This window comes from Hypanus sabinus, chromosome 7 (assembly GCF_030144855.1).
Source record: "Hypanus sabinus isolate sHypSab1 chromosome 7, sHypSab1.hap1, whole genome shotgun sequence".
Taxonomy (NCBI): Eukaryota; Metazoa; Chordata; class Chondrichthyes; order Myliobatiformes; family Dasyatidae; genus Hypanus; species Hypanus sabinus.
In genome coordinates, this window is record NC_082712.1 from 176321055 (window position 1) to 176335086 (window position 14032).

The 14032-nt window shown below is 44.3% G+C and overlaps 1 protein-coding gene across 1 annotated transcript; it reads left to right on the forward strand.

Annotated features, from left to right (window-relative positions):
- Nucleotides 1–220: 220 nt before the first annotated feature.
- On the forward strand, nt 221–6773 carry rep15 (RAB15 effector protein). The gene is made up of 2 exons (XM_059973999.1): nt 221–236; nt 6035–6773. Exon 2 carries the CDS (start codon nt 6060–6062, stop codon nt 6771–6773), a length of 714 nt encoding a protein of 237 aa, XP_059829982.1. The 5' UTR covers nt 221–236; nt 6035–6059.
- Nucleotides 6774–14032: the final 7259 nt, after the last annotated feature.

Consider the following 14032-nt stretch of genomic DNA (forward strand, 5'->3'; position numbering starts at 1 on the left):
TCTGTGCTACACCCAGCAACTCCTGAAAACGCCTGTATTTGCAAGGCAAATCATAACCTTCATTCCAGTGGATGACTCATGGCTTCTGCCAGTTTTCAAACTCCTGCTGTATTTGCTTAAGTGTTGAAGTTCTGTGTAAAGCAGGACTACGAGAAGAATCACTCGGCACCGCACACTGTACCAGAACACAGGCAAGTGGTCATCCATCTCCACATTGGAGCCTACCCAACGGTTTAGTAAGTATAAAATTGTTTCAAACCTGTTAATTTAAAATGTAGAACTACTACTGGTAATTTTAAACAAGCTGATGCGAATCAAAATCAGGTTCAATTATCACTAGCATATGTCACGAACTTTGTTGTTTTGCTGCAGCAGTACAGTGTAATACATGATAATAAGACTATAAATTACAATAAGAAATATATATAAAACTGTTAAATTATATAAGTAGTGCAAAAGGAGCAAAAAAAATTAAGTGGTGTACATAGATTCTTTATCCATTCAGAAATCTGATGGCAGAAGAGAAGAAGCTGTTCCTGGAACATTAAGTGTGTGTCTTCTGGTTCCTGTATATCTTGTCCTATTGAAGGGTCTCAACTCAAAACATCAACTCTTTATTAATTTCCATAGAAACTGCCAGACCTGCTGAGCTCCCCCAGCATTTTGTATTTGTTACTCCTGTACCTTGATAGTAGCAATGAGAAGACTGGTAATTAACACGGACACGGCTGGGTGCATTGTCCGATATCACCTCTTCTAGGGTGCGTTCAAAGAATTGAAATGTTTTAATCCTCTGTCAGAGATCAGAAAGAACAAGTGTCAGCCTCAACTTTGTCTCCTACCCAACCATTGCAATATTTTATTTAAGTATATTTGTTGCTGTAAGAAAGTGAATTTTAATTTCTAAACCCTGGTCAGACCCCACTTGGAGTACTGTGCTCAGTTCTGGTCACCTCACTACAGGAAGGATGTGGAAACCATAGAAAGGGTGGAGAGGAGATTTACAATAATGTTGCCTGGATTGAGGAGCATGCCTTATGAGAACAGATTGAGTGAACTCAGCCTTTTCTCCTTGGAGTGACGGAGGACGAGAGGTGACCTGATAGAAGTGTATAAGATGATGAGAGGCATTGATCGTGTGGATAGTCAGAGGCTTTTTCCCAGGGCTGAAATGGTTGCCACAAGAGGACACAGGTTTAAGGTGCTGGGGAGTAGGTACAGAGGAGATGCCAGGGGTAAGTTTTTTACTCAGAGAGTGGTGAGTGTGTGGAATGGGCTGCCGGCAATGGTGGTGGAAGCGGATACGATAGGGTCTTTTAAGAGGCTTTTAGATAGGTACATGGAGCTTAGAAAAATAGAGGGCTATAGGTATTACTAGTAATTTCTAAGGTAAGGACATGTTCGGCACAACTTTGTGGGCTGAAGGGCCTGTATTGTGCTGTAGGTTTTCTATGTTTCTTAAATGAAGATGCTGTGTCCTGGGTTGGAGGACTGTGTTTGTGCATGGCTGGGTGGGATGAAGGTGAAGGACTTACACTTAGAACATAGAACATAGATCATAAAGCATAGAATAGTACAGCACACAAGCAGGCCCTTCAGCCCACAATGCTATGCTGGACCAATTAAGTCAGTAATCAAATGGCCAACTAAACTAATCTCTTCTGCCTACAATGTCCATATCCCTCCATTTTCCTCACATTCATGTGCCTATCTATCTCATCCCTTTTAAGTCTGTAATATATCTGCCTCTAACACCAGGCAGTACAGTCCAGGCACCCACTAGTGTCTGTGTAAAAAAACTTGTCCCTCACATTTCTTTTGAAATGACCCCCTCTCACCTTAAATCATAGGTTCCCAACCTTTTTACGCTGTGGCCCAATATCATTAAGCATGGACCTCAGGTTGCAAACCCCTGCCTTAAATGACTCCCTTCTGATTTTAGACATTTCAACCCTGGGAAAAAGAAATTGTCTGCCTACCATCTGTGCCTCTCATAATCTTATAAACCTCTATCAGATTCCCCCTCAGCTGCCACCAATCCAGAGAAAACAACCCAAGTTTGTGCAGCCTCTAATTATAAAACGTCCTCTGATCCAGGCAGCATCCTGAACCCTCTCCAAAACCTCGGCATTCTTCCTATAATGGACCAGAGCTGTATGCAATATTTCAGATGCAACCTAACTAGAGTTTAATAAAGCTGCAACAGAACTTCCTGAACTTTGAACTCAGTGCCTCAACTACTAAAGGCTAGCATGCCACATGTCTTCTTAATCACTCTATCAACTTGCGTTGATAAAGCTATGAACTTGGACTCCAAGACCCCTTTGCTCTTCAACACTGATAAGGGTCTTGTCCTTGAGAGAGTACTGTCTTGTTTTGTTGTTTGTTGTGTTCTGTGCTGTTCTGCAGAGCATCGTGGGTATGCTATGTTAGCACCGGAATGTGCGGTGACCCTAGCCACACATTCTGTCCCTAGCACATAATTATTAGGCTGTGTTGATTGTTGATGTGAGCAATGCGTTTCACTGTACGTACATATAAGTAAATCTGAATCGGAACCTGAATGTAAATTTTAAAGCAGTGGGGAAGAGTCTTGACTTTTTATAAGAAGTAAGAATATGACTGAGAAATCGACACTTCCCAAGGCTGTGTTATCATCTTCTATAGTGAGTGATCTCAGAGTAAAAGGATTTGAATTATAAGCTGAGACAGGTAGGGTGGGACTGTTTTCCCCAGAGCAAAGAAGATTGAAGGGACCTTATAGAGTTCTATAAAATCTTGCAGGGAGTAGTTTAGGTAAATAGTCACAGTCTTTTTCCCAGGGTAGGGAGTCTAAAACTAGAGGACATAAAATATTGCTCTCACAATATACAAAATCTACAGTAAACTCCATGTCTCTAGGAGAGTCAAGTGTCAGAGGATCTGTAGAAAGGAGGAGCCAATCAAATGGCCATGATATCATCTTGTGGTGGGACAGAAATGGAGAGAACACGTCAGTGACTCCTGCTCTGATCTTCTAATGAATATGGGTGGGACCATTCAGTGGCCCAGGAGAGCAGCTGCCTCACAGCGCCCCCGTGACACAGGTTCAATCCTGACCCTGGGAGCTGTGAGAATGGAGTTTGCATGTGCTCTCAGTCACTCGCTGGGTTTCCTCCCACAATGAAGCTGTTAGGTTCATTGGTCATTGTAAGTTGCCCCTGTGTAGGTGAGTGACAGATTCTTTGACAAATTATTGGAGAGAATGAAATGGAATTGGAGCAAGATTGGTGTATATGGATATTAAATAGATGGTGTGGAATTATTGGCCTGTTTCTTTGTTGTGGAACTATCCAGCCACCTTCAGCTGCCTCGCAGACCGTTACAGCACAGTACAGGCCCTTCAGCCCACAATGTTCTGCTGTCCTTTTAACCTACTCCAAGATCAAACTAACCCTTCCCTCCCACATAGTCCTGCATTTTTCTATCATCCTATCTAAGAGTTTCGTATCTGCACTGAATATATCTTTCTCTACCATCACCCCTGCAGGGCTTTCCACTAACTGTGTAAAGAACACACTTCTGACATCTCCCCGATACTTTCTTCCAATCACCTAAAAAATATGCTCCCTCGTATTAGCTATTTCCGCCCTGGGATTTGGGCACTGGCTGTCCACTCTGTCAAACCCTCTTATCATCTTGTACCCTCTATCAAGTCACCTCTCTTTCTCACTCACTCCAGAGAGAAAAGACAAAGCATGCTCAACATTTTCTCCTAAGACGTGCTCTCTCGTTCAGAATGCTTCATCGTAACATGCAAAAGGGGGACGTTCACTGATGACGGCACAAAGTTCTGCACCGATCGTGGACTCCTCTGAATCAGACCACACCCAAAACATGGAAAGACTAGAAAATATCCAGACCTGGACTGATATCCGCTCCACACATGTTCCAGGCAATCCAAAAAGAAAAAATCCATTTATCCACCACCCACCTGCAGTATTCAATGGCATCACCATCACAAGATCAGAAAGAGCTGCAGAGGGCTGTAGACTCAGCCATCTCCAACACGGGCGCAATCCTCTCCACCATCGAGGACACCTTCAAAAGTCGATGTCTCAGGAAGGCAGCGTCCATCATTAAAGGCCATCACAACCCAGGACATGCCCTCTTCTCATTGCTGTCCTGACGAAGGGTCTTGGCCCAAAACGTCAACAGTGCTTCTCCCTATAGATGCTGCCTGGCCTGCTGCATTCTACCAGCATTTGGTGTGTTGCTTACATGCCCTCTTCTCATTGCTACCATCAAGGAGGAGGTACAGGAGCTTGAAGACACATATTCAATGTTTTGTTTTGTATCTTCAAAACATTAAACTAATTCAAGAGAGACACTGAAGCCCCTTATTTCACTCTTGATAGAAGGTCAGAAAATTTTGAGAGGTGAGTAGACAGGGGACAGTCAGAATCTCTATTACCCAGGAAAGAGATGTCAGATGCTACAAGACATGCACTTGATGTGAGAAGAGGAAAGTTTAAAAATGAGCAGCTTAGTTTTTATCTTACATGCAGATTGGTGGGTGGCTGGAATGGATTTCCAATGCAGGTGGTGGAGGCATCTCTGAGATGGCAGTGCAGAATTACACCAGGGTTCTTACACAAATTTCGAGATGATTTTTTGCCATTCTTCAGTAAAGGAGAACAAAATGATTGTTATTGAAGATCCGATAAGGCATAAAAAAACACACAATAAGCTGCAGAGAAGTTACAAACTCAGTCAGCTCCATCATGGGCAGAAGCTTCCCCAACATCCAGGACATCTTCACGGAGCAGAGCCTCAAAAATGTGGCACACATCATTACGGACCCCTGTCACCCAGGACGTGCCCTCTCCTCATTGCTACCATCAGGGAGGAAATACAGGAGCCTGAAGGAACAGCTTCTTCACATCAGCCCTCAGATTTGTTATTGAACATTGAACCCACTACATTTTTTCTCTTTCTGCATTACTAAATTAATTTAACTTTTTTTAAAAAAAAAATATATATATAAATACTCTTAAGGTATATCACAAATTTTATTATCATGAATAGCAATATATGGCTGCCACTAAACAAATTTCATGGCATATGCCAGTGATATTAAAGAACACAATAAATATAAATATAAAAGGAATCTTATAAAACACAATGTACAAGTAGCTGTTATATACATAATCTGATTGTATATACATAAAGTGGCATTCAGTGACGTTGGTTGGGGGTGTGGGGGTGGGTTAATGGGTGGAGGTGTTGACCACCCTAACAGCTTTGGGGAAGTATTTGTTTTTGAGTCTGGTGGTCCTGAAGTGCATGTTGTGTAGTCTCCTCCCTGGTGGGAGTGGGGCAGACAGTCTGTGAGCAGAGTGGATGGGATCCTTCATGAAATTACTACTCTCTCTGTATATATGTCCTTGATGGCAGGTAGGCGGGTGCCAGTGATGCTTTGGGCAATTTTATCTACCTGGTGCAGAGCCTTCCTCTCCACTAGAATTCAGTTAAAATACCATGCAGTGATGAAGCTTGCTTACTCACTGTGGGTAGGCTCAAAGGGGAAGTGGGAGGTAATTTTTTTACACAAAGGATGTTGAATGCCCGGATGGGGAAAGAGGCAAATACATTGGAGGCTTTTAACAGACGTTTGGATAGGCACATGAATGTGAGGAAGATGGAGGGATATGGACATTGTGCAGATAGGAGGAATGAGTTCTCAGCTGGTTTGGCACAACACTGTGGGCTGAAGGACCGGCTCCTGTGCTCTGTTCTCTATGTTCTATGACTGGTAGAAGGTCATGAGTATTGATATGCATAGGGAAGCTCTCGTCAGCCTTCTTCAAAAGAAGAGGCATTTGTGATCTTTCTTAACTGTAGAAGCAGTGTTCTGGGACAACGAGATTTGCAGTCCCAGGTGTTTGAAACTGGTTGCACTTTCCACTGCTGTAAAGATGTGATGTATTGTCAAGGTGAACAGTCTAACATTGCTCTTTGGTGAATGTACTTAACTCAGCTTTATATCTTACAGAAAGGAGATTAAGCCACTGCCAAATATGACAACCAACATCCTGAAGGATATTCTAAAAATACCAGAGAGGCTCTACATGGTTCAGCAGTTTAACCAATGCATCGTCTCTGCATCGCAGAGAGTGAAAGACTACGTTGGCTTTCAGGACCCTGAGGGCAAACTGAAGCTCAGTAACTCCGTGCTGATTGATATCTTCCTGATGACTTACATTAACCGGAGCATGCAGTGTAAGCTCACCGAATCAATCAGGTGTACCAGACTGACCGATGAGCAAGCCATTCTGCTGGGCGCTGACTGGGTTTGGTCTGTGCATGATCTGCCCTCCAAAAACCCCAAGCTGCAGATTGCCGTGCAGGTGATTCACATGGAGAGGAAGGAAGAGGAGGAGGAAGAGAAGAGGTTTAAGATCACTGAATCTATGGAAGTTGCCAGGGCAGTGGTGATCAATAAGACCAACCACGAGAAGATTGCCAGCTTCTGCAACTCCATCGGCAAGGACTGCTACGGGCTCTTCCTCTTCTTCGGGCACAAGGGGAACCCAAAGACAATCTGCGGAGTCCTCAGCAACAACTTCCACGCACGTTTAGAGAACGGGCACAGGCTGGACAATGCCTTCCTGTTGGAAAGCATCGAGAAGGCCAAGACTGTTATCACGCCAGGAAGAATGTTGGAGCTAATCCTTCAGAAAGAAGATCAGCCAGAGGACTTAAAGCCAATCTGTGTCAAGTTTACTCAGTGACCTTCACTGAGGCAAAACTCCAAGCAGCATCGATCATCTGAAACCTTTGGTGTGTTCAGCTTTATCAGGAGGCAAACCGTGACATCATCACCCAAAGGAACATCTCTCCACAAACATGACATTTCCCATCTCTTTGAAGGATAGTCCTCCAACTGATTGACTTCAGTCAAAGACCAATTACAGAACTTGCTGTAGAACACAGAACACTACAGCACAGGTCAGGCTCTTCAGCCCACAATGTTATGTGACCTTTGAACCTACTCCAAGATCAATCTAAACCGTCCCTCCCACATAGCCCTCCATTTCTCTTTCAGCCATGTGCCTATCTAGGAGTCTCTGCCTAGACCACCACTCCTGGCAGTGTGTACCACATATCTACCACACTGTGCAAAGAACGTAACTCTGACATCCTCCTGTACTTCTCTCCAATCACCCCTCGTATTAGTCTCATATATCTGCTAAGGAAAAGGGCATTGGCGGTCAGCTCTATCTCATCATCTTGTAAAGTGGCCTCTCATCCATCTCTGCCCCAAAGAGAAAAGCTGATGCTCTCTCAACCTATCCTTGGGAGACTTCTTCAGCCTCTTCTGGTTTGTGACATTTTGGGTCAAGACCATTCATCAGGACTGGAAGGGAAGTTCAAAGGACCTCCCAAATGGCATTCAGAACTGAAGTTCACAAAAATGAGTTCGTAGGCCCAAAGCCGATGAAGCAGCCAGCTCGTTGCAGGCCAGAGCCTCTCAGTTCAGTGCAGACGAGTAAACCTCATGGAGTTGTGGAGCAGCGAGCTGAACCAGCCCATCCCCTCGCTTCCGACGCCAACACACTGACCCAGCGCTTAAATCGTCCAAACCTTGATTCAAGTTCAAGTTCAAGTTTAATTGTGATACAACCGTACGTAATGAATTCACATGAATACAGCCAAACAAAACAGTGTTACTCTGGGCCAAGGTGCAAAACACAGTACCAACAGCACACGGATCAGGGCACATATAGCATGTGTAAGATAGCAAGCATGTATGAGACTGCAGCAAATATTGCCCATCTCCCTGAGTCTGTGAATGTTGTAGCAAACACAATACAGCTTGTCTTCCGCCGAGTGAACACTGGAGGGCTGCACTGAGTGCCGCCTGGATGCCGTGCCGCACTGCCTCTCCTGGGCTGCTGCAAACAAGCAACAAGCTGGCTTGAGGCCTAGTCCCCGCTGTGACTGAGGCCACGCAGCTCCCCCACCACCCGTCTCTCCAATAAACCAGTGACCTGCACCGTTTCACACTACAAAAGTCCAACAGGGTCTTGCATTCACAAGAAAAGTGACTAAGGCAATCGCTTTCTGAGTGCACACCACATTCGCACACCAATGCCTCTCTGTAGGAGGCAGCAGCACAATCCACACCATCTAGCCCTGTCAGCTTCTCCACCAATAAACAACTTGCTGATGGGGTAGACCTTTAGTACTTTACGTTCTCAAAGTCCAACAGGGTCATGTAATTCTTAAAAAATATGTTTAAAATAGCCAATAACCGCTTTGATTGGCTCAGCAGAAGTTTCTGTGTCCAAAGGTGCTACCTTCTTACCAGAATACTCCAATAAGTTAGGAAAGCGGGAAGAAGTTTCAGAAGAAGAATCTCCAGAGTTTGTGGACTATGGGACCATAAAGTAGTTCAGCACAGAAGAAGCCACCCAATTAATCTACACCCTCACTCTTTCCCTAGATTCCTGAGATTATCTTTCATCCAATTTCCATTTGAAGGCCCGTGTTGGGTAAAAAGCCCTGACAGTATTTCCCATGGTTAGGGGAGTCTAGGACAAGATGGCACAACTTCAAGATTGAAGAACTGCGATGCAGAGGGTGGTAAATCTGTGGAATTTGTTGCCACAAGCAGCTGTGGAGGCCAAGCCTTTGGGTGTATTTAAGGCAGAGATAGATAGGTTCTTGATTAGCCAGGGCATCAAAGGGTATGGGGTGAAGGCAGGGGAGTGGGGATGACTGGAAGAATTGGATCAGTCCATGATCAAATGGCGGAGCAGACTCGATGGGTCGAATGGCCTACTTCTGCTCCTATATCTTTTGGTCTAATGGTCTTATACGTCCTAATGCGAGAAAATGGGATTATTTACTTATTTAGCGATAATGAGCAGAATAGACCCTGCCAGTCCACTGAGCCACACTGCCCAGTTAACCCCAGCCTAATCACGGGACAACTTACAATGACCAATTAGCCTCCTAATCAGAATGTCTTTGACCGTGGGAGGAAACCGGAGCAGTGGGGGAAAGCCACATGCTCACAGGAAGAATGCCAAACTTCCTTTCCGCAGATGCTGGAATTGAACTCTGCTCTGAGCTGTAATAGCCTCACATGACCACTATGCTACCGTGGTGCTGTGGGGCAAAGGGGGCCAGCATGGAAGTTTCTTGTACTTTGTCTCTACAACTCCCTTCTAGCCTTTTGGAGGATTATTTTAAACAGAGTCATCAAGTCACAGGAACTACAAAACAGAAGCAGGCCCTTCAGCCCATCTAGTTCATGCCAACTACTATTCTGCCTGGTCCAATGACCTGCACCCTAACCACAGCCCTCCATACCCTTCCCATCCATGTGTACCTATCCAAATTTCTGCTGAGATTGAGCCCGTATTCACCACCTCTGCTGGCAGCTCGTTCCACACTGTCATCACCCTCTAAGTGAAGAAGTTCCCCTTAAATACTTCATCCTTCACCCTTAACCTATGACCTCTGGTTCTTGTCTCTTCCAACCTCAACTGAATCTATGGCCTTTCATCCTTCCAACCCACTGTTTTATTTGTGGCTTTTCAGTGCACAATGTTAATCACCTTCACCAAATCTGCACTCAACTTTCCTTCCACTGAGAAGGCATCTCACTAACGACCTGTAAAGGGTCTCAACCTGAAACATCGACTGTTAATTCACTTCCAAAGATGCTGTCTGGCCTGTCGAGTTCTTCCGGCATTTTGTGTGTGTTGCAATAAACCAATTTACCAATTTTACAATTCCTTTCCCTCCCCACAAGGGCAGCTTTACCTGTTGAGCTCCATCAGCAGATTGTCCGTTGCTTGAGATTGCAGCGCCTTCTGTCATTATATACTGCTGGGAGGTTTAGAAAGTGTTATCAGTCCTCTTCCCCATTCCATCGACCAACCACCCCTCCCACATCATTAGTATATAACTAAGCAGAGGAAATTGATGCAGCACTCACTCTCAGAAGACAATTGAATACGTATCTGGAGATATTTTAAAATGCCACATGATATAAGTTGAATAGAATTAATGTAAATATTAGTGCAGGAATATCACACATAAAAAGCTGGAGGAACTCAGCAGATCAGGCAGCATCTATGAAATGGAATAAACAGTTGGCATTTTGGTCCAAGATTCTTCTTCAGGACTGGAAAGGAAAGAGGGAAGATGACAGAATAAGAAGGTGGGAGAGAGGAAGGAGTACAGGCTAGAAGGTGATAGGTAAAGCCAGGTGTGTGGGGGGGGGGAGGGGCTGGTATGAAGTAAGAAGCTGGGAGGTGATAGGTGGAAAAGGTACAGGGCTGCAGAAGAAGGAATCTGATAAGAGAAGAGAGTGGACCATGTGAGAAAGGGAAGGAGGATAGGCAGGTAAAAGGCCAGAGTGAGGAATTGAAGAAGAGAGCAGGGGAAGGAGAATAATTACCAGAAGCTGAAGAAATTGATGTTCATGCCTTCAGATTGGAGGCTACCTAGATGGGATTAGAGGTGATTGCTCTTCCAACTTGAGAGTGGCATTATCTTGGCAGAAGAGAATATTATGAGTATCTTAGGTCCTAGATAGGTTAAAAATGGTGGGAGCTGAGGAAAGGGTGAAACTTAAATCAACAGGTTTGTTCAATAAGTTAGACTTGGCGGAACTTGATGTTTACATTTTAAAGCATTTATTGAAGCATTTTCATTCTAGCTAATATGAAGCAATCAAATTATAAAATGTAGCAGAGTTATTAATAGAATTAAAGGGCTTCAAACAATGAATTGATATTTATTTTGCGAGGTAAAACTAAATATATTGTGAGTCCCAGAGACATTCCATAAAGCTTAGATAGGCCCCCATTGGTTGGGGTTAACCACAGGTGCTGCATCCTAGCTGTCAACGTGAGACGCAAGCAAGAACTGTACGATGTGAGGACAAGCAGGCTGCCCCCTCTTCATGCATCTGATGAACCCAAAAGAAGGCCAGAGACCGTTACAGTTTTCCACCAGCAGCATTGTAGGAGTTGCCAGTCAGTATTGAACTCAGCTTAGCTCTGCCTTAAGGACTCCAGCTCCGGATTTTTTCTTGGGTTTACTCCTGTACCCTTGCCCAGGAGTGGGTCTATCGCAAGGCAGTGGAGGTCTGAGATCAGAGTTTTCCTTCTCCTAGGTGAGATGACAAGGCCCATCTGCCTGAAGTGATTGGTTTTGAGGTGTCATCTTTGCCCTTTCTTCTGTCAGTAGAAATGGTTCCACCAGGCTCAGTAGCTAAGCCGCACATGAAGGCCAGGATCTGCACTTGGTTGACAGAGGCTGTTTGAGGCACACTCCATCTGGAGCATTCGATAGGTTGTGGGAGACGTCCCCACAACCACCCCTGACTATATCAGCCTTATGGAAACATGGTAACTTCAACACTAAAAGGGCCAGGCTGAGCACTTATTACCTGCTTCTCCGAGGATCATCACCTTGTTGTGGTGGAGATGCTTGTGAGTTCCTGACATCTTGAGAGTGACACTCTGCAGATTAGCTCCTGGTAGGATCACTCATGGTGGTAAGGTCAAAAATGAGGTTCCAGACAAGGAATAATCCATCCAAGAGCTCAAAGGCAGAACCCCAGCCCGAGCCTGATCACAGGACAATTTGCAATGACCAATTAACCTACTAACTAGTATGGCTTTGAACTGTGGGAGAAAACCAGAGCACCTGGAGGAAACCCAAGCAGTTCACGGGGAGAGCATACAAACTCGTACAGGTGACGTCGGAACTGAACTCCAGATTCCAGACTGCCCTGAGCTGTAATAGCATCACACTAACTTCTATAGCACCATGGAGCAAAGAGGCTAAAGGGGAACATGCATAAAATTATGATCGGTATGGATCGAGCTGACTGCTGGACCTTATCTCTCTTATCAGAAATAGATAAATCTAGGCAATATAGATTTGGGGTAGAGGGTTAAAGTAACGAGTCTGGGTAAGATTTATAGAAAGAGGTTGAAAGATTTGGAGAGAATTAGAGGGGGGCCTTTCTCACTCAGAGAGTGGTGAGTATAAGTTTCCCTCTCTTCCCCCCACCCCCCATCACTCTTCCATACTCCAGTGAGTACAGGGCCAGAACCATCAAACACAATCAAAATGCACCAAAAGTGGTGAGTATCTGGAATGCAATGCCAAAAAGAGTGAACGTGGAGCACACTAGACGTTACTGTAAAGTACACCCTTCCGCCCTACATAGCCCTCCATTTTTTATCTTCCATATGCCTACGAGTTTCTTGAACGCCCCTCCATCTTTGTGGAGGTGAGCACCTGCTTTACTCATTTTACACTTGTGACTGCGAGGCTAAGCACAACTCTAATGGAATATTTAAGTTTGCTGACAGCACCACTCTTGTTGGCCGAATCAAAGGTGGTGGCAAATCAGCATATAGGAGGGAGATTGGAAATCTGACTGAGTGATGCCACTTCAACAACCTCTCACTCAATGTCAGCAAGACCTAGAGGATGATTATTGACTTCAATTGGAGGAAAGCAGACATCTATGAGCCACTCCTCACTGGAGGCTCAGAGATGGAGAAGGTCAGCAACTTCAAATTCCTCGGTGTTATCGTTTCGGAGGACCAGTCCTGGGCCCAGCACTAAGTGCAATTACAAAGAAAGCATGGCAGCGCCTCTACTTAAAAGTTTGCAAAAATTTGGCATGATGTCTAAAACTTTGACAAACTTCTGCAGATGTGTGGTGGAGAGTATATTGACTGGCTGCATCATAGCCTGGTATGGAAACACCAATGTGCTTGAATGGGAAATCCTATAAAAGGTACTGGATTCAGTATAGCCCATCACAGATAAAGCCCTCCCCACCATCACTGCTTGCTGTCACTTACATGCGGGAGGGAGAGGAGCTGGGGAGGGACTTTAGGGTTCTAACATTTAACTGTCATTCATTCTATGGGGGCATTCCTCTGTTTTCATTGATGGTTCCGAAGAAAAAGCAATTCAGGATGTACATTGTAAACATTTCTCTGACATTAAATGTACCTTTGAAACCTTTGAAACGTCTCTAAATGTCATCTGCCCCATCACTGAACTGTTTCCACAACCAATAGACTCACTTTCAAGGACTCTTCATCTCAAGTCCTTGATATTTATTACTTATATATTCATCATTTTTTTCTTTTGTATTTGCAGTTTGCTGTCATTTGCACGTTGGTTCTTTCTCGTCCTGTTGGGTGTGGTCTTTCATTGATTCTATTGTGTTTCTTGGATTTAATGTGTATGCCCGCAAGAAAATGAATCTTAGCATCTTATATGGTGAAGTACATGTACTTTGATAGTAAATTTACTTTGAACTAATGTACTGTAATGTAATGTACTCTGCCACCACCCCTGGCAGCACGTTCCACTCACCCATACACTCTGTGTAAAAAAACCTATCTCTGACATCCCTCCTATACCTTCTTCCAATCACCTTTAAATTATAAACCCCCACCCCCCCCCCCCCACCCCGTGTTTTAACCCTGGGGAAAGTTTCTGACTGCCAATTCAATCTATGCCTCTTATCATCTTGTAAACCTCTGTCAAGTCACCTCTCATCCTCATAAGGTGACCAGAACTGAACACAGCACTCCAAGTGTGGTCTAACCATGGTGCTACATGATTGCAACATTACTCTCACAGCTCTTGAACTCCATCCCCCTGACAAATGAAGGCCAGTGCACCACATGACCTTTTAAGCATCCTATTAACTGTGGTGGAGACTGAGTTACTGACTATTTAAGAGGTGTCTAGATGAACACCTGAATCACCCATCCATAGAAAACTATAGACCAGGTGCTGGAAGATTGGATTAATACAAATTGGTGCCTGTAGGTCAGTATGGAGGAGTTGGGCTGAATTGTCTGTTTCTATGCTGTCTGACTCTATAACTAAAATCCTGTGCAGAAAATGGTATTGATTTTCCTCAGTCTTCAAAATAAATGCTCTAAATTGGGCGATTACTTAGACAAATGAGTAAAGAAATACCAAAGTG

Excerpts from the sequence above, each read along its gene's own strand:
- rep15 (XM_059973999.1), top strand. The coding sequence starts at position 6,060 with ATGACAACCAACATCCTGAAGGATATTCTAAAAATACCAGAGAGGCTC.